The sequence below is a fragment of the Podarcis gaigeae genome (assembly GCF_964106915.1).
Source record: "Podarcis gaigeae genome assembly, chromosome: 14".
NCBI lineage: Eukaryota > Metazoa > Chordata > Lepidosauria > Squamata > Lacertidae > Podarcis > Podarcis gaigeae.
The window spans coordinates 20,316,695-20,342,401 of NC_139690.1; the positions used below are offsets into that span (position 1 = coordinate 20,316,695).

Sequence of the window (25,707 nt, forward strand, 5' to 3'; positions counted from 1 at the left end):
CCTTGTGTTGGTGTTGTTTTTATTCAGTGGGGCAAAGTCTCAAGATAATCATTCTCCTGAAATCCCATGGCCTAATCATATCTTCTTTTGTATGAGACATAAAATAATTTGTTGACTTACAAGAAAGAAATGGAAATGTAGCGACAACAACAACATAAAGCTGATAGTTCAGTTGGTCAGAGCAGTTGGTTAGAGCTGATAATGCCAAGGTTGCAGGTTCGATCCCCATAAGGGACAGCTGCATATCCCTGCATTGCAGCGGGTTGGACTAGATGATCCTTAGGCTCCCTTCCAACTCTACAATTCTTTCATTCTATGATTCCTTTCAGAGCAGCCTTCCTCAACCTGCTGCATGCCAGATGTTTTGAACTACAATGCCCATCAGCCCCAATCAGTGTGGCCAATGAACAGGGATGATGGGAGCTGTAGTCCAAAATACCTGGAGGGCACCAGATTGGGGAAAGCTGTTTTAGACATTGCATTTCTTAACTCAGAAGATGCCTTCCAGCTTCCAGAAATGTGAGTTCTGATTTTGCTACCATAGTATTACTTTGCACATGCACAGAAGCATTCCCCACCATCTATCTCAGGAGGTAGGTCAGAGAAGAAGAAAAATACATTCTCACACTGACTCCAATTTAGCTAAAGTTAGTGATGACTTACAGTATGATTTTATGCATGTCTACTCTGAAGTAATAATAAATAACAAGATGAAAGACTTACTCTGAAGTACCTAAGTCTCATTGGGTTAGTTCAGGCATAGGCAAACTCAGCCCTCCAGATGTTTTGGGACTACAACTCCCATCATCCCTAGCTAACAGGACCAGTGGTCAGGGATGATGGGAGTTGCAGCCCATCTGGAGGGCTGAGTTTGCCTGTGCCTGAGTTAGTTGAATGGGTCTTAACTCTTTTCACTGCAAACCTGCATCCTCTCACCTAGGATTAAGCCTAATGTGATTTATGTCTGTGTAGATAGCATAGCATGGAGCTGTTAGTCCCATTGAAATGGAAGAAACACTTTAGAACCAAATTACATGTTATATTAAACCTACTGAAAAACAATTACTTATGCAGAGGCTGTAGTTCAATGACAAAACATCTGTTCTGCATGCAGAAGGTGTCATTCTTGATCCCTAAAATCTCCATTGAAAAAGACCAGGGATGCAAAAGACCAGGCACCCTGGAGGACTACTACCAGTCTCAGAAAAGATTACAGGTAGAGAACCTTATGACTATAGAGACAATGCCTCTCTGTCTGGCCCTCAGAACTTTCACCAGACCACATCTCCCCAGAAGCCCTGCTTCACATCCTCCTTGAGTGATTTTGCCTGGCTGGAATGTGTCCTTAAGCTCTGTTCATGCTTCTTGCTTACCTGGAAGAGGACAGAAAGTGTGTGGGATGGGGGGGGGTGTGGGTGTTTAAAAACTAGCCTGTTGTACAAAGGCACCATTTGCATTCATTATTCTGGCAGCTTTTGCCTCTGCACACTCAGTTCAGTGACTACAAAGTGGTTCCTACAAGGGTCCATATGATCAAGAGCCTTGTGTGATTGGGGATACTGCTTACATGCAACTGTTCACACACATATATTTTTACTGTAATTTTACTGGTGTTAGCCGCCCTGAGCCTGGCTCTGGCCAGGGAGGGTGGGGTATAAATATTTTTTAAAAAATTATTATTATTATTATTATTATTATTATTATTATTATCATTATCTCCCCCACAGCAAATGTTGTGGTGAAGACACGGGGTGAAGCATGCCCTGTTGCAGGTGGAGTCAGAGGTATGTTACTCCCTCGCATGCTAATGCACAGAGGAGGCCATTTGGGAAAAGGCTTAAGCCTCCCCTGGATTACAGTTATATGCGTAGGAAAGCATAGATGGAATGAACTATTTTCTCCCCTTCCTCACATTAACTGTGTGTGATCCACATTAAGTCTGAGAGCAAGCAACTTTGCCAAAGTCACCCACTGCAGTTGATGACCAAACTAGACTCTGACTCCCTGTCCTAGTCAGACACCCAAACCATAACACTGGATCACACATTCTTAAGCAATTAGCCTGAACTTGTGATTGCAAGCAAGTCCTATTGAGTTCTTCAGAACTTACTTCCAGCCCTAATAAGTTCCCTAAACTCAACAGCCTTTGCAAAGCAAAAAAAAAAAAAAGAGCACCAGCATTAAGAAAGAGGATATTAATCCAAATCACAATGCTATTAGCATGCAGACTCAATTCGCTGTGCTTTTGAGTCACTTTATAATAGTCAAACCCTAAAGCAAGCTATTTCTCCTTCAAACACTTTGCACTGTTTCCAGCACAGCTGGCACCACCAGTTAATTAATAATCATCATAATTATTATTGTTGCTATCATCATCACTTACTGCGCACATTGTTTTTCATGTTCAAAGTGCTTTACAAATGTTATTGAATTATCCCCCACATCTCCCTTCTTCAGCCAAATTAGCAAGACCAGAAGGCAGAAACTATTGCTATCATTATCCACATTTTGTAGCATGGGAATGGAAAGAAAGGCAACAAATGCAAAACACACACACATATATCCTGGCTTGTATTTGATGACAGAGATCAACATCACAAAAGCTCAGTCTTATTTGTGATGTGAGAGCTGCCACACTGTGGCTAATGCTGAACCAGAAGCTCTCATCTGTGAACTTCCAACTCTGATTTTTCACCTGTGGAAGGAGCAATGAAAAGGGTCCCTCAAACCCCTGACAATTGTTTTTCTTTTTGTGGGGAGAGGGGTGGGTGGAATTGAGGGCATTACACCAGCAGCATTCCTCCCCCAGCATCCATCAGCTGATAGCTGCCATTTGTTCCTCCCAAAGGCCTACAGAACATTACCCTATAACAGGGTCCAACAATGGTCTATCTGAGTTCACCAAAGATCCCTGTTGGGTCAGATCAAACATCTATCCGATTTCCCACAGTGGTCAACCAGATGCCTCTGGGAAGCCCACATGCTCAAGAAGGGCATCTACTCTCCATGGTTTCAGAAGCAGGAGCCTTTACAGATCTACCTGGAGAGGGCAGCAGTTGAATCTGGAACCTTTTCCCTGCAAAGCATGTGGTGTACTACTGAGCGATGACTCTTCTCTTCATCAGAAGCCCTCATTAGATCACCTCTACATCATCCTAGATATATATAATCAACTGGAAGTCAGGTATTTAATGTCACCAGTCCCATGTTGTAGAATACTCTTCCAGAGAGTATTCTAGAGATTCAGCAGGCATCCTTGCTAACTGACCTTCAAGGAGGATGGAGGGGAGAAGTAGAGGCACATATTCTTCTCTGCCCCACTTCTGACCACATGCCTGTGCAAGGTCACTGAATTGGTTCAGGGTAGATCATCCCGGGTCAGATTGGGGCCACTCCAAAGCAGCAGCAGAAGAAGAAGAGTTTGGATTTGATATCCCGCTTTATCACTACCCGAAGGACTCTCAAAGCGGCTAACGTTCTCCTTTCCCTTCCTCCCTCACTACAAACACTCTGTGAGGTGAGTGGGGCTGAGAGACTTCAGAGAAGTGTGACTAGCCCAAGGTCACCCAGCAGCTGCATGTGGAGGAGCGGAGACGCGAACCCGGTTCCCCAGATTACGAGACTACCGCTCTTAAGCACTACATGATTATTATTATTATTATTATTATTATTATTAGAAGAAGAGTTTGGATTTGATATCCCACCTTTCACTCCCCTTCAGGAGTCTCAAAGCGGCTAACATTCTCCTTTCCCTTCCTCCCTCACAGCAAACACTCTGTGAGGTGAGTGGGGCTGAGAGAATTCAAAGAAGTGTGACTGGCCCAAGGTCACCCAGCAGCTGCAGGTGGAGGAGCGGAGACGCGAACCCGGTTCCCCAGATTACGAGACTACCGCTCTTAACCACTACACCACACTGGTTCTCCAGACTGGGCCTTGAATTGGATGGAGGGGCCCATATACAGCCCTAGTTTACAAAGTCAACCAAGTAAAGTAGACCTTGAGCTTGTTTGTTTTGTTTTGTTTTTATATAATTTTTGAAACTTTAATAAATATCTTTTAAAAAAACAACAAAGTAAAGTAGAGAAGCTAAGGACTATAGAAGGTCAGTTTGCAGATCAAGGAAAACACGAGTGCTATTTGCAGGTTAAATGAAAGAGGCAAGGGGGACAGTATGGACTTGCACAGTAACTCCTCCCTCCTCTGCTATAATTTGGGGCATCTTCCAACTTGTGGAAGGCAGCAGTCTACAGTGGTGCACTTCTGATCTAGAAGGACTATCCAGATCAAGAGAATCTAAGAGCCCAAAACAAGCTTGCTAGTTCCAGCCATGGGACCACCTTGTCCAGCATTCTGTTCTCACAGTGGCTGACCAGGTGTCTGTGGGAAGCCTACAAGCTGCCCACCTGTGATTTCAAACAACTGGTATACAGAGGCATAATCAGAGTAAACCCATTGAAATCAATGGACAGGACTACCTTGGGTCCAGTAATTTCAATGGGTCTACTGTGGGTAGAAATTAGTTGGATACAACCCACTGCAATGTAGCACCAAGTTGAAGTGGAATATTGTTGCACAAGGAAAAACACAAGTGCATTACCAAAGAGTGTTGACAACAGATTGCACAACAAGAATCAGCTGTTGTGCAGGGGGGGAACACAGGTATATTACCAAAGAGTGCTGTGCAATGGTATCAGGTGTTGCACACCAAAAATTAACTGTTTCACACACACACACAAAGTTTCCACTGGTGCAACAGCTGCATTGGAATCATTTGTTGTGCAGCCTTTAAACTCTGCTATCTACTAGGGCTAGGCCCCCGTGTCTCCAGAGAAACTGAGGAAATCAGATAAAGTTCTGGTTGCTTGTGACCTTCTGCATTAGGAACCAGCACCCACACACATGCACACACATGCGCACACACATCAATGCTTTTCTCTTCCTATTTTTCACTTTCCCATGTCACAAAGGACACCAAACAGCCAGCAGGCAAAAAAGAAAGGAAAGGAAAGGAAGTGTATGTGGAGAGAGGGGAGTAAGAAACTACATTTGTACTGATCTGGGCAGAATTTTAACTACTGACCTAGAAATAAAAGTTCAGCATCCAATTACCAAGCCCTTGAGCCATCCAGCTTTGCGACAGCTCAGGTGGGGTTAGACAATGAACTGGAAATGAACTGTGGAACGCAATGCCCAGATGTGCCATTGGGAGCCTCGCAAGCTGCCGCTGATGCTCCTTAAATAATCAGCTGGAAAGGAACATTATTGCTCTGTGTGTAATAATTGTAAACAGTTGCCAAGACAGCAAACAGTGAATTAGATCATTTTATAGGGGCTCCCGCAACATCCCCCCCCCCTTTGCTTTCCCACACAGGCACTAGTGTATAACTGTCACTTTGCGGGCAGGCACTAAACCAGAGCAATGGCGTTGGCAAAACCCTTTTTGACAGAAGGTTTTCTAATAATCTCCATAACGTGTTTGGGGTTGTTTTTTTAACTCTCTCTCATGGGAAGGGGAAGGGAAATGATGCCAGAGCAGAGACGTGGGCTGCCACATTTGTCTTCTTTGGGAGTGAGTTGTCCCTGCTCCCCGACTGCACACAAATACCTCCAGAGGAAGACAAATGTGAGTGGAGTTCGGACAGCGTGTGATCTGCAGACTCGTACATCTCACTTCCCTCTGTCCTTCAGCTCAGAGCAGTCATTCCTGAACTGTGACTAGTTAACAGGAAGAGTGATGCTGCTGTGGCATATGTTAATTAAACTCTGCGACTGCGGCAGTGCTTGGAATGAACACGTTCAATTTAATGGAGTCAGCTGAATTAGTTCAAAAATCTCTGAACTGCACCTGGAAGAAGCTCCCACAATTGCCAGGTTAAGCGAACATGAATAAAGATCATTTTGGAATAGAATGTGGAGTGTATAGGGTTAATCTCCTGAATGTCCTACATCTGGGAAGGCGCTTCCTACGTAAAACAACATGCGGACTTTTCCTTCTTCTCACATGGAAAGCAATCGCTGATCGCTCTGCTGCTGTCTAGCAGGATTTATGCACAGAGGAAACGTGCTGGACAGGCAGCAATTCCACATAGAACTTTGCACAATTTCTAATTCATCTTCAAGTTCATTCTCTCTCTCTTTTCCTATCTAGACCCTTTGGGCCTTTAAGCTTAAAAATTGTCATTGTTAGAGAAAACAAATGTTTAAAATTCACATTCTGCTGTGTGTGGGCATTGATATTCCCTTAGCCTTCTTATGTATATTTTATACACCAGCACAACTTGTAGCATTTTGAAGGCTGAAAAAATATATATTGCCAGGGCCCATTTGGATGACTTCAATTTAAACTGGACATTAATGAAGCTGGTTGGTTGGAATCAGTCCACACAGTGATGGTGGGTGGGTTTCAGGGAGAGAGGCATGGAAATCATTTGGCAACTGTATACCACAGTCTTGAGAGTCCAGGTTTCCCAGTCTTGAATCTCTTGAGCCACATGTCAAAAGAATTCCAAGAAGCAGGTCATGTCCACTAATGTCAATGGGTTTGTTCTGAGTAGGACTAGCACTGAGGACCATTGAGTGGACTCAGACATATAATTCTCTCTTCCCTCTCTCTGTTGCAAATTGAAATTGTAAACTCCTCAGGACTAAGACCTGTCTTCTTATCATAGCTGTCAACTTACAGATTTGAAAATAAGGGACCAGCAGCCAAAATAAGGGACCTGCAGCCTCACCTGTTCCAGGCACTCCAGTCTTCCTGTCCTCCTGCAGTCTGGTCAAACTCATGCTAGTTAGCTTCGAGAACACTGTCCAACCAACTTTGTAACCAGAGGTTCAACTGAATAGAATCTGAATTACATGCACCACAAGGCCTATGCAGCCTCAACTTAAGATGGCTCCCCAGCCTGGCTTTGCACTGCAAAGTTTGCAGCAGCATGTGCAACAAAATGGCGTCCAGCATTCAAAAAACCCCTCAGCTTGCATTAACTAGCCACACACAAGGCATGCAAGCTCCATCCCCAGTCGTTCTTAGACTTCTTATTGGGTGAGCAATACAGACAAGCAACACAGTTGGAGCCTCTCTCCTCCCTGGCCGGCAGGGAGGGAGGGAGAGGAGCTGCTTCATTTGAAATTTAAGGGACATCATTTAAGGGACATTTAAGGGACATCCATCAATAAGGGACAGCAGCGGGACATGGCGCTGGAATAAGGGACTGTCCCTTCAAATAAGGGACACTTGACCGCTATGCTTCTTATATTTTATAAGGTGTTATGCACAATGGTTGGGTGTGTGATGAATAGACAGGTTTGCATCCAATGTAGCACTAAGCTAAAGTCACTTAGTGGTATTTTTTTCCTTTGGTGAAATGTTGTACAAGAGAATCCATAAGCTGGTGGCTAGTAATTTAGTTGCACAAGAGATTTGCAATCTGTTGTGTAATGAGTTTCTGCTAGTGCAACAATTGCATAGGATTCCTCTGTTGTGCAACGTTAATGTTCTCACACCCACTAGAACAAGAGTGGACAGGGAATGCTGTAAACAATCCATAGTTACTGTAGCTACTAAAGTTAACTTGTATGTCTATGGGTGTGCCTGTATGTTTGCAAGCACTGTTATCATTCTACTTCCATAAAGTTATCCATTTGCTGTTTGGAAGTGCATTTCTAAAGCACAGTAGGGTCCTGATCTCTCTCCCTGCCCCAGAGAACATGGAACATGTTGTGGGCAACTTTGTTACACAACGGATTATGCAAACCTGTTTCACAACGAGTTCCGCCAGCACAACTGTTGCATTGGGCATCCTCTGTTGCGTGACATTAAAACACACCTGTCCACTAGCACAAGAGAGCTTTGGATGCAGCCCAATGCATCCAATAATGAACAAAGGAGGTTTTCCACCTTGGACAGTATCTAACATTTGCGCTCAAATTGTATGTGAGTATTGGGCAGGGGCAGAGGGAGTGGGGTTCAGGAACTATGCCAAATCCTGTTTTAAATGCACTCTCTGTATTGCAAAAACCCACATTCCCCAGGCCTATTTGCATTCCTGGATGAGTTTCAAAGTAGTTTCTTGTCCTTCAGCTGTTCATAATAATAATAATAATAACATGTATATAGAGTGCTAGAGTATTCGAAGTGCTTTGCATTCATTAGAACAGTAATCTTCAGAACAGTCCTGTCATATCAGTTGGTCAGTATTACTTTTCCTGCTTGTTACAGATGTGTAGAGGAGGAGGAAAAGCTGATAGATGGTGATTCTCCCAAGGCCATCACTGGCAGAGGGATTCCCTAGGTCACATCTAACATAGGAAGTTGCCTTGAACTGAGTCAAACCACTGGCTCCATCTTGCTCAGCATTGCCAACACTGACATGCAGAGGCTCTCTGGGGTTTCAGGCAAGGGTCTTTCACAGCCCTACAGGGGTTGAACCTGGGAGCTCCTGCATGCAAAGCAGATGCTGTACCATTGAGCCACAGGCCTGAAGTTAATTTGCCAAGGCTGAGCTAAACATTCAGTCTCAATTTTGGGACTAGGGCTGGTGCAGCAGCTGCCAGAAGCTTTGAACCCATCCACTGCCTCAAACTGCCCTTCTTCACTGCCAGTTGTTTTGCAGTGTGTTCCTTGCAGCTGCTGCCATTGTTGGTTTTCGTCCTACAATTCCTTTCTGAATGATGCTGAAAGGTGTTATGAATGATGCATAGTTCAAAGCAGAATTGATGGGGAAAGAGAAATGGTGAAGACCAACCAGCAGAAAGAGCACCACCATTGATAAGTTCACTTCTAGGCCCATTTTTATTTTCATTGCTGCCCATAAGGGCTATTCATCAGTATTAAAATTATATTGAATACCAAAATTGGTGCCACAGTTGCACCCGAATTTCACAGACGGGAAAATGAGAGCCCATCCCACTATGTATCCTCCCAGGTCGGACTGGTGAGGCTTGAAAAATAGAACACCTTTAGGAATTTTATCAGAAAAAGTCATTTCTGAGAAATTTCAGCCTACCAATTATCTAAAGAAAATTGATGATGTGTGAACTGGGAAATCAGATTAGATTAGAGGAATCCAGGCAGACGTTGGGGGCAACAGTGATCCTAGACAGATATATGGGTGGATAGGAATCAGATGACAGAGATGAAGAATGAAACCTTTCCAGAGCACACCAACATAAAATTCAGCACATTTCATATTCTGGGGGAACAAGTGGGGGTGGGGGGAGAGAGAAAGAACAAGCCAGTCCTATCCCATCATCTGTAGCCTATCCCTTTCCAGATTATGATTAAGAACTTAATTGCACTTTCACAGTTTAATCGTACCAGTCAGCTGCTATTTAATCACTGCACAATAACGGCCTTGTTAATGACATTAGGGCCCATTATGACTGTAATCAGCCTATAAGCCTTGCATCCCCTACATCTGCTTGCGCCCAAGTCTGCCAGCACTCGGGAAAGTCGTTCATGCCAGGAGAAAGCAGGAGGGAGGGAGGACATGCAAGGAGGGGAAAGGGGGCCATTGATCTGGCTGGAAAGTGGAGCAAGGTTGCTAGATCAGGATGGAAAGGGAAAAGAATAGGGAACAGAGTGTCATGCAGTGAGAATCTCCTGTTAAAAGCTAGCTTGCAACAAGGGCCTAAGAGGTGCTGTAAAAATCATAAGGAGTAAAGAAGTGGGTGCCCTAAAATCAACTATTTGAAATTGCTTCAAAATATCAACAGCAGAAGGAAAAGAGAACATTGTTTCCCAAGGCAGCTAATAGGATCAGGGTTTTTCTTTTCTTTTCTTACATTATGGAGTACTGCCACCTCTCTTTTTTGCTGCTCATGGCAGCCATTTTGTGTGGGCACCTGCGGCCTTGGGGGGATTTCTTTCAGAGAGGCAAAATAGTACATTATTTTCAGGGTGGGGAGCTCTTCATTATAGCAGGGATAGAGAACAGAGAACATCAGGCCCCAGCAGCTAAAGGCAACCATCAAGCCCTATCTGTCTGGCCCTCAGAACTCTCCTCAGAACACACCCCTCATTGGCCCTACTTCACACACTCCTTAGGAGTCTCGGCCTGGCTGGAATTTGTCCTTGAACGCCATTTGCTGGCTGGTTGAGAGGGGTGTGTGAGTTTATGTAGAAACTAGCCTACTGTGCAAAAGGGAAATTCGCATTTGTGGTTCCGCCCACTTTTGCCTTTGGCCCTGCCCACCAACGGCATGTGCCACCCACCCAAAAAGGTTGCACAGAAAGGAATGCAGCCCTTGATCTGAAAAAGGCTCCCCAACCTTGCATTACAACAACAATGGTTTTCCCCTCCTTTTTTCCGTTTTGATTAAAACCCTTTTTTACTCCTGCCATAAACAACAACGGTAAAGTCACTACCAGTGGTCACCCATTCCAATGCCATGACCAGTCCTCAATGCTGGGGCTCATGTGTGTGTGTATTTGTAGTGTGTAGGGAGTGGCAACATCCATTGGGGTTCCATCCTACTGATAGCAAATCTACCACTTTCATTCCTTTGTTTGGAAAAAAACCCAAGTCTATCCCATCCATCATTGTTGCCAAGGCAACATTATACGAGAAGTAAAACAAGCTTTCAAAAAGCATTGGGTGGGGGGAGAGAAGTTGCTCCTGATAGTAAAAACACATAGAATTTTCACACCCACGTAACTGAAAGTTGCAAGGGGTTTTGAAGGAGGAGGGCTGTTCTCAATCCCAACGTGTAGGTCAAATGTTCCTATTGGAGAAAATGTCACTCAGTATTCATGCTTAAAGGTAAAGGTAAAGGGACCCCTGACCATTAGGTCCAGTCGTGACCAACTCTGGGGTTGCGGCGCTCATCTCGCTTTATTGGCCAAGGGAGCTGGTGTACATCTTCTGGGTCATGTGGCCAGCATGACTTCGCTTCTGGCGAACCAGAGCAGCGCATGGAAACGCCATTTACCTTCCTGCTGGAGCGGTACCTATTTATCTTACTTGCACTTTGACGTGCTTTCGAACTGCTAGGTTGGCAGGAGCTGGGACAGAGCAATGGGAGCTCACCCCGTCGTGGGGATTCGAACCGCCGACCTTCTGATCGGCAAGTCCTAGGCTCTGTGGTTTAACCCACAGCGCCACCCGCATCACCCGCATTAAAATTGGAAACATGGACAAAGCCCTCATGAAAATTCACCTGCATTTTAGTGCACATTTCTCCTAATATTTTGCCTAACATACACATCTTTGCAAAGCACTTCCCCTAATATAATGCATTTTTGTATGCTATTTACACTAATATATACATCCCGCCTATCCCTTGCACACTTTACCCCAGCATACGCATTCTTGCACGCAGCAAGGGAACTACTCTACAATATTTGGAGAAGTGTGAATTTTAAATAATGGCTGGGTTTGGGTTCGAGTATTATGTATTACATACATTCAACATTAAATGAGAACTGAATTGAATTTCTCCCCCATTCCTATCTGTATGCATGTATTTAAAACTGATAACTATTTTTTAAAAACAAAACACTAACTTGTGTGGCTAGTAGGTGACTGCAGTTGCATCCATTGCAAATGGTTGCCCACAAAGAGAAAGAAACCTTCAGACTGAAAAATGTTCTCCCCACCACTGCCCTAGAAAAAACAACAATGATGTTTTTGTTCTCCATCATTTTGTAGCCCCTATGATCTGCATTTACAGGGTGAAGTAGAATTGGTAGTGCAAAGTTAATGGGGTAATAATGACTAGCAGGAAAGGAAGGAAAGCCCAAGCAACATTCTGGAAGAGGAGGTGGAGTACACTTACTTGTAATAACAGATATCATAGCCCACCCGAATCCAGTGAGGTCTGCCCTGGAGAGCTTCCTTCACTGAATACATGACCGGTTGCATGCCTACACAAAACAAAGGCAGTTTTTAAAAAGGCGATATGATGTCCTCTGCAACTGCAAAACAGCTGTTTTACCCAGGACATTTCTTAGGTGAAGACAGACACTTTTCAGGTGAAGACAGACATAATACGTTAAGTGCAGTGAGGTTGCTCTGAAAGCAGTTCTGCACATACTTTTCTCTCCAGAATTGAGCACTGAAGGGCAGGGGAACTCATTCGTTCTGCAAGTTTGAGGCAGAAGCCGGCTGTGCATAGCAGTAATCAGTTGCTTGCTGTGCGTAGCATAACATCACCAAAAACCTTCCCTGACCCCAAACAATGATGCAGATTTGCACATCCCTCTCCTCTTCTTCATTAATAAGAGGGGTGTCCCCATGTTGCATTTGAGCATACAGGCTTTGTGCCCAAACAGTTGACTTGCACAAATGAACATGTTGCGCTATTTCACACCAACACCTGATAAGACAGCTTGTGACAAATCAATGGGGTTATGCAAAAGTTCATGCAGTGGCTTTAAAAAAATGTGGCTCTTTTAAACCAGACTTTCCAACTGAAACTTTGGGCAAGGGGCAAAATGCATGGCAGCAGTGGACTAGATGACCCTTATGATCCCTTCCAACTCTACAATTCTAAGATCTGATACTGTCATTTCAACCATGAAGGCAGGAGGAAGTTAGAATTGTCTCATGGATGAGGGACATGTGTTGTGAATTCCCATCATATATTTAGTCTGTCTTCACCATACTCCCCACCCCACCCCACACTCATTCCACAACAAAAAGGTAAAGGTAAAGGACCCCTGACAGTTAAGTCCAGTCGCAGATGACTCTGGGGTTGCGGCGCTCATCTCACTTTACAGGCCAAGGGAGCCGGCGTTAATCTGCAGACAGTTTTTCCAGGTCATGTGGCCAGCATGACTAAGCAGCTTCTGGCGAAATGAAACACCGAAACCAGAGCAGCACATGGAAACGTCATTTACCTTCCCACCAGAGCGTTACCTATTTATCTATTTGCACTTTTTGGCGTACTTTCGAACTGCTAGGTTGGCAGGAACTGGGACCAAGCAATGGAAGCTCACCCTGTTGCAGGGATTCGAAGTGCCAAGCTTCTGATCGGCAAGCCCAAAAGGCTCAGTGGTTTAGCCACTGCCAATTCTCTGCTTAGTTTTCATTAAGGCAAATACATGTCAAGAAGTCCTTAACTTCTTTGCTTTTAAGAGAAAGCTTTTTAATCAAGATCATCAGGTGACAGATCTGGAGAATATAACAAACATTTCTCCAGGGCAAGAGATGGAAAATATCCAAACTACAGACACAAATCTCATTTAACATTCACTCTTTGGTAAATGGGAGAGATGGAGGTGGGCAAGGCTGAGATCGCTAGGAGAGAATTCTCAGTGCTCTCACCATTACAATTCCTGGAATTCTTTGAAGGAGACCAAGGGAAATAAACATTTTTTAAATGGGGGGGGGCGTGCCTTGTCATTGAGCAACATGGAGGCCTAACTCTGCATCTCTGCCTGGAATCAAAACTAATCAAACGGCATAGAAAAACATTTTTGAAGAAATAATATTATAAATTTGAGGGGTATAATATCAAGACCATTGTGGAATGCAGCAAAATTGGCGGAAATGCAGGACGTGTCTGAAAGTCAGCCAAATGAATCAGCCCTGTCAGATTCCGACAGTGATCTTAACATGGCACTTAATGACAGTAAGGCCTGCAAGGGAGGGAAAATAGTGAAACAAAAACATAGCCAGAATCAGATTATTGTACATGCAGGTCTTGCTCTCCAAACACAATGCGTTCTCAGGAAATTGTTTATTAGGAAAATATTCACATAATGAGTTGACAATTTCTATTTATTCCTATGGGGAAATTTCTGGTATGTAGGGTATGCATTTTTGTGTTTTTATATTGTAAACCACCCTAGGACCCTTGGATGAAGGACAATACAGGAAAAATATATTGTAATAATAATACTGTAATAATAGCAGCAGCAGCAGCAGCAACAACAATTCCTATTCTTATTTCAAGGACTTCTCACAGGACTATCAATGAAACAATTAAAAAATGGGAAGAGCTTTTGGAATTCTTTAGTAGTATACACAAATGGAACAGAATTAGCAATAAAGTGATTTGTCAGCATAAGCTGAGAAGAGAACTGAGTTTCCCTCATTTTTTATCAACTTAATCAGTGCTTTTTTCTGGGGGTATTCAAGGGTACGCAGTACCTGGACTGTTTTTTCTAGAACAAGAGCACTTGTTAAAAGTGTGGCACTTACTATAACAACTTCATGGTGAGTACCAGCACCCTTTTTTCAAGAAGAAAAGCACTGACAAATTTATGCATAATCTGTGTGGATTTCTCAATCCCTTGGAAAGGTACTGAACTGTCGATTGATTCCTCTTGGCTGATGGCATTTCAAAGTTCATTTCATAGGCAAACTTGGCCCTCCAGATGTTTGAGGACTACAACTCCTATCATCCCTGAAAACTGGTTCTGTTAGCTAGGGATGATGGGAGTTGTTGTCCCAAAACCTCTGGAGGGCCGAGTTGGCCTATGCCCATTCAAGAGTTTTGACTCTTGTTAACCCATTTTTTAAGGCTACGATTCAGGTTTGCAGGTGTTGGGCTAAAAACTTAGCACCATATAATTCCCCCTTAATGCTCATTTTGGAACATGCAGACTTTAGGTGTGTGGATAAATATTGCCAATTGCATCCTGGGAATCAAAAGGAGTTTATAGAGTATGTGACCTTTTTAAGAATGGTAAGCCCCTTTCAGAGACAGAACTGCTCCAAATATTAGATGACATTCACCCAGCCTGGTTTCTAGTATTGCAAGTAAGATCATTTGCATGCCACCAACTAAGAATTAGAAAAGACGGATGTCCTTTGACTTGGTTTGAAAATTTAATTTTACAGGGTAGACCAGGTTCCAAAGGAATGATTTATTATATTTACAAAGCTCTTTTTACTGAATGGACAGGTAGCTTTTTTTAGTCCTAAAAGTGTGTGGGAAACAGATCTAGGGAAAGAATTAACAGATGAAACTTAGAATGATATAAGGGGCAAAACACCATTCAAATTTACGTCAGCTAAAATACAGGCCCCACTTAAGGTTGTCCATAGGTGACACTGGATCCCTGTAAAACTTAACAGAGTCAACCCAAGCATCTCACAGGATTGTTGGTGAGGCTGTAGGAGGAATGGAGATTTCTTCCATCTTTGGCGGGAATGTCATTTTGTGATGTTTTGCAGAAAAAAAATCAATTACATATCTTTCCTCCTGATCCAGCATGAGAATCGTTTATTAATGAGTCAGACTTCTGATGGTTTTCAAATAATTCACTGAGAATTAGTAGCCTTGCTGTTTATTGCAGCAGGAATGGAAAGATCATGTCATTGGAAGATGACTGGAGTCCACTATGCAAGACAGAATATGGGGCATAGTGTTATCAGAGCAATTGGTCTATCACAATTGAGTGGTTACTGGCATTGCCCAAAAAGATTAATTTGACATAATACAGAGGCCCTTTATCTGATATGTCAACAAAGATGGACACTTGATGCAACATCCATCAAGCCAGACATGAATGTGGGGGAGTTATATTCAAAGGACTGATACAGCTTAAGGATATTGGTATGTAACTTTGGTCCACACCAAGGTGTACTTTGTGATAATTTCCCTATTGTACCTTTTGCTGTTACAAGTACCTTGTCACTTGTACCTTGTCACTTGCAGAAAAAATTCAATAGAAATGCATATATTTTAAAAAATAAACCAATATAGTTCTATAATGTAGATAAGCTCTACAAAACAATGGGCACTGCAATACCAGAATGCAAGTTTCCAAGAACATTAAAAAAAAAAAATCTTAGGCAGATTTTTTTAAAGGAATTTCAAACTGATATACTGTATAGTCCAGCTCTACTGACAAAATATTACAAGTGAGAGTTCTTTTGATGATTAAGAAAAAAGGGAGAGGTGAAGCAGTCAAGCATACAGATCTGTACACCAGAAACATGAAAGCTACTCTTATTTCCTTGCAGACCCAGTCCTTCTGGACCCAGGAGGATGGACTAGGAGTGAATAACCTTTTCAGCATTAAGCTTTACTGTGTATTTTGCCTTCACCGTCACCTCCAACTTCCGCTCATCTTGTCTACCCTTTTTGAAAACATAGACTGTAAGCAGTAGCGGAGCTTCATGCTCCGGCACTGGGGGGTGAAGAGCAGGCGTGGGTGGCGCTTGTCCCAGGGGCGTGGCACGCTGCCCGCAGGAGGCCCCTTTAAGGGCCAGAAGGCAAGACATAAATAATTTTATAAATAAATAACAATAATACATTTTTCAAAAAGAGCCTTCAAAACACAGAGAATTGTGGCCGATTCGGTGTGTCAAGTTCTCTTTTTGTAAGAGAAGCTCAAATTAGCTCCATGCAGGATTGGTGGTGGGCATCGTATAAATATCACTGATGATGTTAAGAGGCTTATTGCAACAGATGCTGTAGACCCACACACATAAACACACACACACATCTCAATGCATCGCTAAAGATTTGTGGCTTCTTGCTACACATCCATGAGCTCCTACCATCAAAAAGCCCTTTGCAGATTGAACAGTAAAACAGGAAGATCTAGCTTCCTGTTCCTCCTCTGGCAGAGGCACAAGGAAGGGATCAGAAGTATCCAATTTCATTTGTTGCTTTGCCTGAAGTGGGAAATGCAGTTAGCATTGACCATGGTTAATCCAAACAATTTAGGATAAGAAACCACGGTTTTATCCTGGCCAGTTAGGACAAGCCATAATGAAAACAAAGCACATTTAACCAGTCCTGGTTAGCTGAACATGAAGGTGGATGCCCCAAATATCCTTGTGGCTGTGATGGAGGATGAAAGGGCAGAAAGGAGTTCCCAAGCCTAAGGGCTTGTTCATGTCACACTAAAGCATGGTTTAGTGCTAAATTCAACCTGCCCGTGGCATTTGATCTGGGGTAGCTCTTTTATGGGAGCAGTGTTTAGTGTTTAATGGGAGTGATGGGGTGAGCTCCTGTTGCTCGGTCCCTGCTCCTGCCAACCTAGCAGTTCGAAAGCACGTCAAAGTGCAAGTAGATAAATAGGTACCGCTCCGGCGGGAAGGTAAACAGCGTTTCCGTGTGCTGCTCTGGTTCACCAGAAGCGGCTTAGTCATGCTGGCCACATGACCCGGAAGCTGTACGCCAGCTCCCTCGGCCGATAAAGCAAGATGAGCGCCGCAACTCCAGAGTCAGCCACGACTGGACCTAATGGTCAGGGGTCCCTTTACCTTTACCCCGCTGTTTTATACATATACATCAATGCTTGAATCCTGTTCAAGCATGGAGGGCTCTGCCCACTCGACCAGGAGCCCAATTCCCAAACATGTGTTTGGACCCTGCTGTGATTACACAGTTGTGCATTAAGTTGCTCCATCAACATGTTCAACTGGGTATATAGCGTGAGGCATGGAGAAGAGCATGTGTAGAAACCATGCTTTTTTCCTAGAAACGTAGGTGCTGGTACTCATCATGAAGTTATTACAGTAAGTGTCACACTTTTTAACAACAACAAAAAGAGGTGCTGGTGCTACACACCCTTGAGTACCCCCTGGAAAAAAGCACTGGTAGAAACTGACTTTTCCCATGGGAAAAGTCTATTGTACAAATGTACAAATGTACAAATGTACAAATGTAGCCTATTGTACAAAGGCAAGAGGCATACTAATTGCAGTAGGTCACATTCATATTGTACATTAAAAGCACATTTACAGTGCATGGTTTGCCCCCAATATTAATGGGAAGTTTGATTTGTTAAGGGGGCTGGGAACTGTGGCTCCATGTGGGGGAAACTACAGTTCTGGTTATACTTTTTTTTGAGGGGGGGATATGCTTTAAATGTATAGTGTGTGGGTGTGTTCTGAAGTAATGGATGTGTCTCTTTTACCTGCTGACTTTGGGCCCTAGAAGTTCCCCATGAAATAATGCAATCCTCAGGCTGAAGAGGGTTCCATACCCCTTACCTAAAGTAATCACCCCCTCACTGCCAACATGCACTCCCACTTTTCCCTTCCTTGTTACCTATTTTCAAAAGCAAGAGTGGCGGGAACTGTGATGAGAGGCAAAAGCGAGGATTCCCCCCCCCCCAAGCCTCAATCTCTCCCTCCCCTTCACCATTACCCAGCATTAGAAATGCTGGTACTGATGGATTCTAGGGTGGCAATTCCTCAAACGAACTACAAAACCCATAATCCAAAACCATGCCACATCATCCTCTTACTCTAGCTCAGGCATCCCCAAACTCGGCCCTCCAGATGTTTTGGGACTACAACTCCCATCATCCCTGACCACTGGTCCTGTTAGCTAGGGATGATGGGAGTTGTAGTCCCAAAACATCTGGAGGGCCGAGTTGGCCTATGCCTGCTCTAGGCCAAGTAGAAGCCAACAATAAGTTCTGCAGCCCTCCTTTTGATGCTTCCCCACCACTATTGATATCTCAATTGTAGCCTCCTCTGGGCAGGGATTTATCTGTTTTGCTGATGTTTCTTTGCAAAGCACCAAGCGTAAAGAGGACAATTCATAAATGATAAATAACCAATTATCCCTACACTAGTCAAATAGCACCCTCCATAACTCATCTGCCTGCATCTTTCATCTTCAGTTACAAATAGTTGTTTAGTTGCAAATCTCCACATTAGCAGATTTATGTTCTCACTTTCTTCCCCAGTGCTTTGCTGGTGAGAGAAGAGAGTGAGAGATCATTCTTTTGATAGGCTACGACATTGTCCACCTTGGCTGATTTCAAGGCAGTGGCCAGTCACCCAAAAAGGAGCTAGGCAGCTCATTTGAAAAACAAATCATGTGGCCAGGAAGGGGAAGTCAAATGGAGCAAAAACTGGTATGGAACTGGTGAGAGGTGTGAAAATAATTTGGTATGCAAGAGGGTAAGTAAGGAAGAGAGAATCAAGCACTTTTGAAGACATCAAGGTTTACATAGTTTGAGCACTTGAGAGAGAAACCCACTGCCTTTTCTCAGATCAAGAGTTGGCCTTGTACATCAGGACTGGAGAACCTTTTCCAGCCTGGAGGCTGCATTCCTTTACAACTCTCCAAGAACCACGTGCCAGTGGTGGGCGTGGCCAGAGCCAAGAGTGGGTGGAGCTATGAATGCAAATTTAAGTCATATCAAACCTTTGGTAGGAACAAGCTGCAGCAAGCTTCAGGTCTCTGTGCTCCTCTTGGAGTAGATTCTGACATTAATCTTAACTATGTCTTATTTGAAACAAGCCAAATTCAAACCATGGGTTTTGAAGTTGGCTTGTTTCAATGGACAGTATTTAACATTAACCACAGTTTAGGGTTTCAGCTTCAGTCATGTGTCACTGTACCTGGAGAAAGAGGGTGACCTGGGAAGAGTTCTGAGGGCATAAGTTTCCCCACCCCTGACGTACATGGATGTACCTTCCCTCCACTGTCACAAGCACACTTACCAAAATTAAACTGGCTGTTAGGCTTCTCACAGTTGATGATGTTGAAGCGATAGGGTGTAGCTGACTTCATGGCACTGACCTCAAAGTAGAACCACTGGTGATGCTGGCAGCTGTTGACATCAGGGTTGAGGATCAAGTCGTACTCAAACCTGGATCACAAGCCACAAAAAGTGCAGCATTAAGAACCCAACAGCCAAGTGATGCATTCAGCATAATTGGGCTCTAAAAAGCAGAACGCATTGAGTGTTCACAAGCAAACCCAGCCAAGTCAATAGTTGAGGTATGCAATGTATCAAGGTGAGCCACTGAACTAGGACTGCAGTGAAGGAGGGGACCACCTTGGCTTGGAATCCTGGAAGATCTGCTCCCTGCCTTGCTTGGGAGGGTGGGACTCTGAGTGCCTTGCTCTTTGCTGGACCCCAAGCTATGGCTTGTGGATTTCTTTGGGAACCTAACGGGGAGGCAAGTTCTGTGAAGTGCTAATGCTGTCAGCACCTCTGTCCTATGCTCAGGTTGTACATAAAACCTTATGTCCTGAAGACACTGATCATCATTGCAAGGAAACTAAACTCTGGATAAGCTTAGGCATCTTTCTCATCATTTGGAGTTTTGGCTGCCAGCAAGAATATTTTGCTTTTCTACTCCTATATTTTCTCCTGTGCTGCCAATTCTGGTGAACACACATAGCAGCAACAGTGTGCCAGTTAGCCGGTGTACATTTTCATGTTCATTTTCCCTGTCTTCTCAAAATATTGTTTGTTGATGGCGGCTTAATTGATGTAAACATAATAGGTTTCATTCATTTCCTTTCATATGCTTTAAAGTTAATTTTACAGATGAATAATATGCATGCATACATGAGTAATGTCTCTCTCTCTCTTTTCTTTTTTTGGTAAAGCACAACATACTTTAAAAAAAAATAATCTTTATTTGTAATGTCAGTTTGCCACATGGAATGTAGAGCTATGTGATCAGTGTTCACCCAAGCTAATAACTTAATTTCCAACAAGTGAAAATAAAACGCATGGCCTCCCCCCACCCCAACTCCTTAACAACAGGCATGGGTGCCAGTCTGCTTATTGCATGTGAAACAGAGAATTATATTATGGATGTTCTTCATACCATATTTCTTTCACATTTCTCAGGGCAGTAGTGGATGGTCCCAATTTGGATTGGTGCAATCGAAGGTAGGGAGGCCAACACTAGGTGGCGCCAAGTAAGGGCTCATCAACTTTTATTCCCCATTGTCCTGCAATTCCTTCCGTTCAGTCCATGACTTCTAGGCACAGGTCTGAGACATTGTTTAGTTTTGTCCCACAGCTTGCCCTGGGAAAACCCACTGTTTACCACTGAATTAGAACAAACGTCAATCACAGAAAACCCAGTTGGCATTTGCTCCAGTTCAGCAGTATACAGCAGATTTTCCCAGGAAAAGTGGTGCGACAAAAGAAAAAAACCTCCCCGACCTGGGCCTAGACGTCACAAAGCAAATGGAAATGTGCAGGAGTCCTAATTGTAGTTCTGCTCCCATCTTCCTCGCTACAAGGGCAACACTGAGAATAAGAAGGGGGGATCCTGGAGGATAAGACTGGCTTTAAAAAGAGAATTGCACAAATTCATGGAGGATGAGGCTATTGGTGGCTACCAGCCATGATGGCTATGTTCTGCATCCACAGTCAGAGGCAGTGGGCTTCCGAATACCATTTGCTAGAAACCACAATAGCGGAGAGTGCTCTTGTGCTTGGGTGCTGCTTGGGGGTTTCTACAGGCGTCTGGTTTGCCACTGGAATCGATGCACCTGACCCAGCAGCCTCTTCTTACGTTTTTAAGCTGGTGACCAGTAGGACCTCCTGGGCTGGTTGTAAGAAGGCAGGCAAGTACAGTCTGGTTCAGGGCAGATTCAGATTGGTGGGTCAGTGCCCCATGCACTCAAATGGACCAACTTCCATTGGGACCTAGGTAGCCAATGTGATGACTGTCAGTTTTTTCTAAACTACCACTCATATCATCCCTTCCCATTGTCCAAGTTAGCCAGGGCTGGTGAGTATTAGAACAACATATAAAGGGCTTGTTGTTGCTGCTGCTGCTGCTGACATCCATCTGTCTCGGGAGACAATGGAAAATGGCACCATTGGGGGTAAAGTCAGACCATCAGAGAGTTATAGTGCCTGCTGTGGCTGTAGAGACCAATACAGAGGAGACATGTTTTATTGGAGTTAGGGCAGGTGAAGGCATCTGATTGTGCTGCTGGAGATACTGTGTTGCATATCCCTATGTTATAATAGCACCTATGTGGCAAACTCCTATCAATTTCATAGTACAGTGGTACCTTGGTTTGCGAACTTAATCCGTTCTGGAAGTCTGTTCTTAAATCAAAGGATTCTTAAACTTCCCATAGCAGCAGGGGACTCAATTTACAAATGGAACACACTCAACAGGAAGTTCTTATTCCAAGGCAAAGTTCATAAAGCAAAACATCTACTTCTGGGTTTGCAGCGTTCTTAATCCAAGTTGTTCATAAACTAAGTTGTTCTTAAACCAAGGTACCACTGTACTTAACTGTTGCAGCTTCAGCGTTGTCTATAGTAAGCTGCAATGGTTGTCCTGGATTTCAAACAAGGGACTCTCCCAGTCCTACCTGGAGATGAATTTGGGACCTTCCATTTGTAATGCAGGTGCTCTACTACTGAGCTATGGCCCTTCCTCAGATGGTGGTGGTAGCACCAGCCAGCATGCTTGGTCCTCCTACCATACCTCCTACCTTCCAGCTCTACCTGGAGATGCTGAGAATTGAACCTGGGACCTTCTGCATGCAAAGCAGATGCTATACCATTGAGCTACAGCCCTTCCCCATGCAGAAGCATTGCAAGCACATACTGCTATCCCCATTCTTGCTTGTGGGGTTATTTCAGCTACTTACTCTCGTATTTGGATAGCCTTGCGTAGGTTTCCAGATTCAAATTTGGAGAAGAACTTCAGGCATTCTGGAGCATCCGAGCTCAAGGGGCTGAAACAAGATTTTCAACAGGATTATGGAAAGGCTTGATGGCTGAGGAGCAGCAGCTGCTACTCCAGTTCCCTATTAGGGAAATTAAAGGAAGGCAGCTGGGAGCAACAGAAATGCAGCTAGCTGATCATTGTTTGGATCCCCTGTAGGTAGATTAGCTTTCCATCCTCTTGATTCTGTTTCAACACTGATGGAAGGAGGAGAGGCTCCACAAAACCACTGTAAAGCAAGTACATGATTGTCTGGGAAGTTTCAGCACTGATCACTCTCCAAACTTCACAAGAAGCTGGCCTGTACCAAATAAGACTATTTGACTACTTTAACTATCTTCACAGTCTCCAACAGGGCATATTCATATCAATGGCAGCTGCCCCCTGGAGAGAAATTTTACACTTGGCTCTTGGCTGTATTTTACCCCTCTTTCAGTGATAAGATGACTTTGTCAGACACTGGTCTTTTTCTCTGTCACAACTTGGGTGGAAATGGTATTGGCAGGATACGCAAACAACCTGAGGTGGCACACAAGCTCCCAGCCATTGCTTGGGTGAGGTCGTGCCTAACATCACTCAGGTTGTCAGCGGGCGCCAGTCACATGGCCTGCACCACATTAGGCTCTCTCCATTGGTCAGCTCTCATGGACATACCTCAGCAAGTATTTTTCAAACAGGACATCGAAGTTCAAAATGGAAAACTAATCTGTGCCACAGTGCCATGCGAACCCCACTTATCTTGCTGTAATCCAGTGATGGCCAAACTTTGCCCTCCAGCTGTTTTGGGACTACAATTCCCATCATCCCTGACCACTGGTCCTGTTAGCTAGGGGTGATGGGAGTTGTAGTCCAAAAACAGCTGGAGGGCTAAGTTTGGCCATCACTGCTGTAATCAATAAAGTTATGGCCTGTTTTCACTCCTACACATCTTTTGGGCCACCTGCACACCATACATTTAAAGCACAATGATGCCACTTTAAATAGTCATGGCTTTCCCCCAATGAATTATGGGAGCTGTAGTTTGTTAAAGGTGCTGAGAGTTGTCAGGAGACCCCTATTCTTCTCTCAACTATACAGTTCCCAGGGAATTAACTGTAAATTCCTCTTTACAGGGAAACCTGGAAATTGTTCTACCACTGAGCTATGGTTCTTCCCCTTGTAACCAGTGGTTTTACCTACTGATGAATCCTGCTCCCCTGGGAAGCCTGCCTGGCGCCCACTTTGCAATAGCAAACAAATACTTTTTATCCCTTTTAAGCGGCTTTAACTTTTTGTATTGGCTCTTAGTCCTTTCTACCCTGTGATCTATTGTTTTACATAGGGGCTGTATTTGTATTTTGCTGTTGCAAGCTGCTTCGGGAATACTGATTAGGCAAGATATACATTTCAGAAGTTTCATTTCGGAGAGCAGCTACATCACTGTGAAGCTCATTCCCATGGAGATATGCCAAAGCTCACGTCTGATTATAGTACAGACATTTGTGTATCTGCTAACTTCTCAAATTATTTTCATTGGGCTGCTTTTTCAGCATGTGGGGGTCATAGTTTGTGGGGGAATGAATGTCAGTCCTGACCTCCTTTCACATTCCATCTGACTTCCATTAGACATTTCATTCTACATTGGATGTCTTATGCCTAAAAGCATTAGTAGAAAAGAGTCTGGAAATTTAAATAAATGCAATAGTTAGTTGCTTGCCCTTGCTCTAGTTCCCAATGACATCACCCTGATCTAGAAGACAGAAACTTACCTGGAGCTATCCAAGTCAAAGACAACTCGATTGATTATATCATCTGGCTGGATGACACGACGGATGTCATCAAATATTTTGGCCCTGTGATGAGAAGAACAAGGCCTAAGCCGCTGAGGAAATTATGCACACAGAAGGAAATCTCTCCCCATTTTTAAAAATATCATTGTCTCTCTGCAGCTTCCACCCTCAATTCTTTAAAACAAGCAGAACTTCCACTAAAACATGTAAGTGATCCAGTTCAGGACTTCAGCCAGCCAGCCAGCCATGTCCTCTTCCAGGAAACTCCATTACATTTCTTCTCCACCCCAGATTTCCATTCCTCCTCATCCCTTCAACAGACACTCAGCATTATCGGGCTACTGAGCATGCTCAGTTGTAATTTGAAAGACAGGTGGCCCCTTATAGTATGATTTTTTAAACAGGTTGTGTTGTTGCTCTTCAGCTAATATTGAGGTCAGTGGAGGCTGGTCCATTAGGACACTGCCCCACCAAGCTTAGCCTGCCCTTGGCCAGCCATCACCTCCCTGCCTTCTTACTTACAGCCAGTCCAGTGGGATGGGCAGCTTCCTTTTCCTTAATCTCAATGTTGCCCTTGAAGAACTCAGCAGGAAAGAGGATGGGGGCAAAACTAGAAGAAGTTGGCTCTACCTATCATTGGCTCTGGCTCCACCTAATGATTGAGTTCCCTGCATTCTGCCCCATCAGCATCAATGGGCACCAGCCACCAACGCTTAAGGTACCCCAAGGCACGCTGATAGGAGCCTCTTGTTTCTCCATGGTCACATTTTGACCATGTAACTGTTGGTACTCATTCCCCAAATTGGCTGTTAGAGGGAGTGATACCTGACATTGCTCCATCTTATCACACATGACACTGTGCTTGTCTGTGTGCATGTCTTTGTTCTGCCCTATCTTTATAACAGAAAGGGGGAGACTTACTTTTGGATGCCATATCTCCTCTGCTGAACAGACTGGCTATAAGGACATGGTTGGTGACCCCAGAAATCTGGGAATGCCAACACTCTGTAGTCTGGAATGGACTGTGTGGAGCCAGCCCTTGCCATGTAGAAGCGGGGGTTGTGAAAGGGGATATTCCCCGGATGTCTCTCCAAAAGCTTTCTCACAACCTCAGAAGCCTCCACTGTCTTTTGGCAACTGGGCCTGCAGGAGTTCATATGCTGAGGCTGAGAAGTTATTCTGTTCCTCAATATGTCCTTGGGAAGAGTGTGCAGAGTGGTTGCACAGCCTTTGTCTGGGATGTCACCATCTCTGAAGAAACCTTCCAAAGGCTTTGACTCATCACAAGCTACTTTCTCAAGTTCTTGAGACGGATTCTCTTTTTTCACCCAGCTCTGTACTGGAACTCCAGAAGCCTTTGGGGGCAGTTTTCCATCTTCAGTGATTTGGTCCTTTTCTCTGCATTCGGGCTGGTGCTTTGAGGGAGCAGCGTTTGGAATGACGTGGAGGCAGGATCCCGTCAGGATCCCAGGAACATCCTCAGAGTTTAGCTCATCTTCAGATTCTGATTCCAACTCCTTTACAAGATGGAGAGAAAAAAAGATAAAAGCCACTGACATGGCCTCTTCTACACAGCA

The 25,707-nt window shown here is 44.0% G+C and overlaps 1 protein-coding gene across 2 annotated transcripts in view; it reads right to left on the reverse strand.

The window, feature by feature from the left end:
* Positions 1–25,707, reverse strand: part of AGBL1 (AGBL carboxypeptidase 1) — a 399,614-nt gene that overhangs the window by 297,375 nt on the left and 76,532 nt on the right. For both annotated transcript variants that reach the window (XM_083712535.1, XM_083712536.1), the window contains exons 11-15: positions 25,052–25,647; positions 24,110–24,193; positions 22,285–22,371; positions 19,365–19,513; positions 11,776–11,863 (exon numbers count right to left, since the gene is read on the reverse strand). In XM_083712535.1, the coding sequence (XP_083568661.1) occupies positions 11,776–11,863; positions 19,365–19,513; positions 22,285–22,371; positions 24,110–24,193; positions 25,052–25,647 (1,004 nt within the window). The remainder of the gene's footprint in view (positions 1–11,775; positions 11,864–19,364; positions 19,514–22,284; positions 22,372–24,109; positions 24,194–25,051; positions 25,648–25,707) is intronic.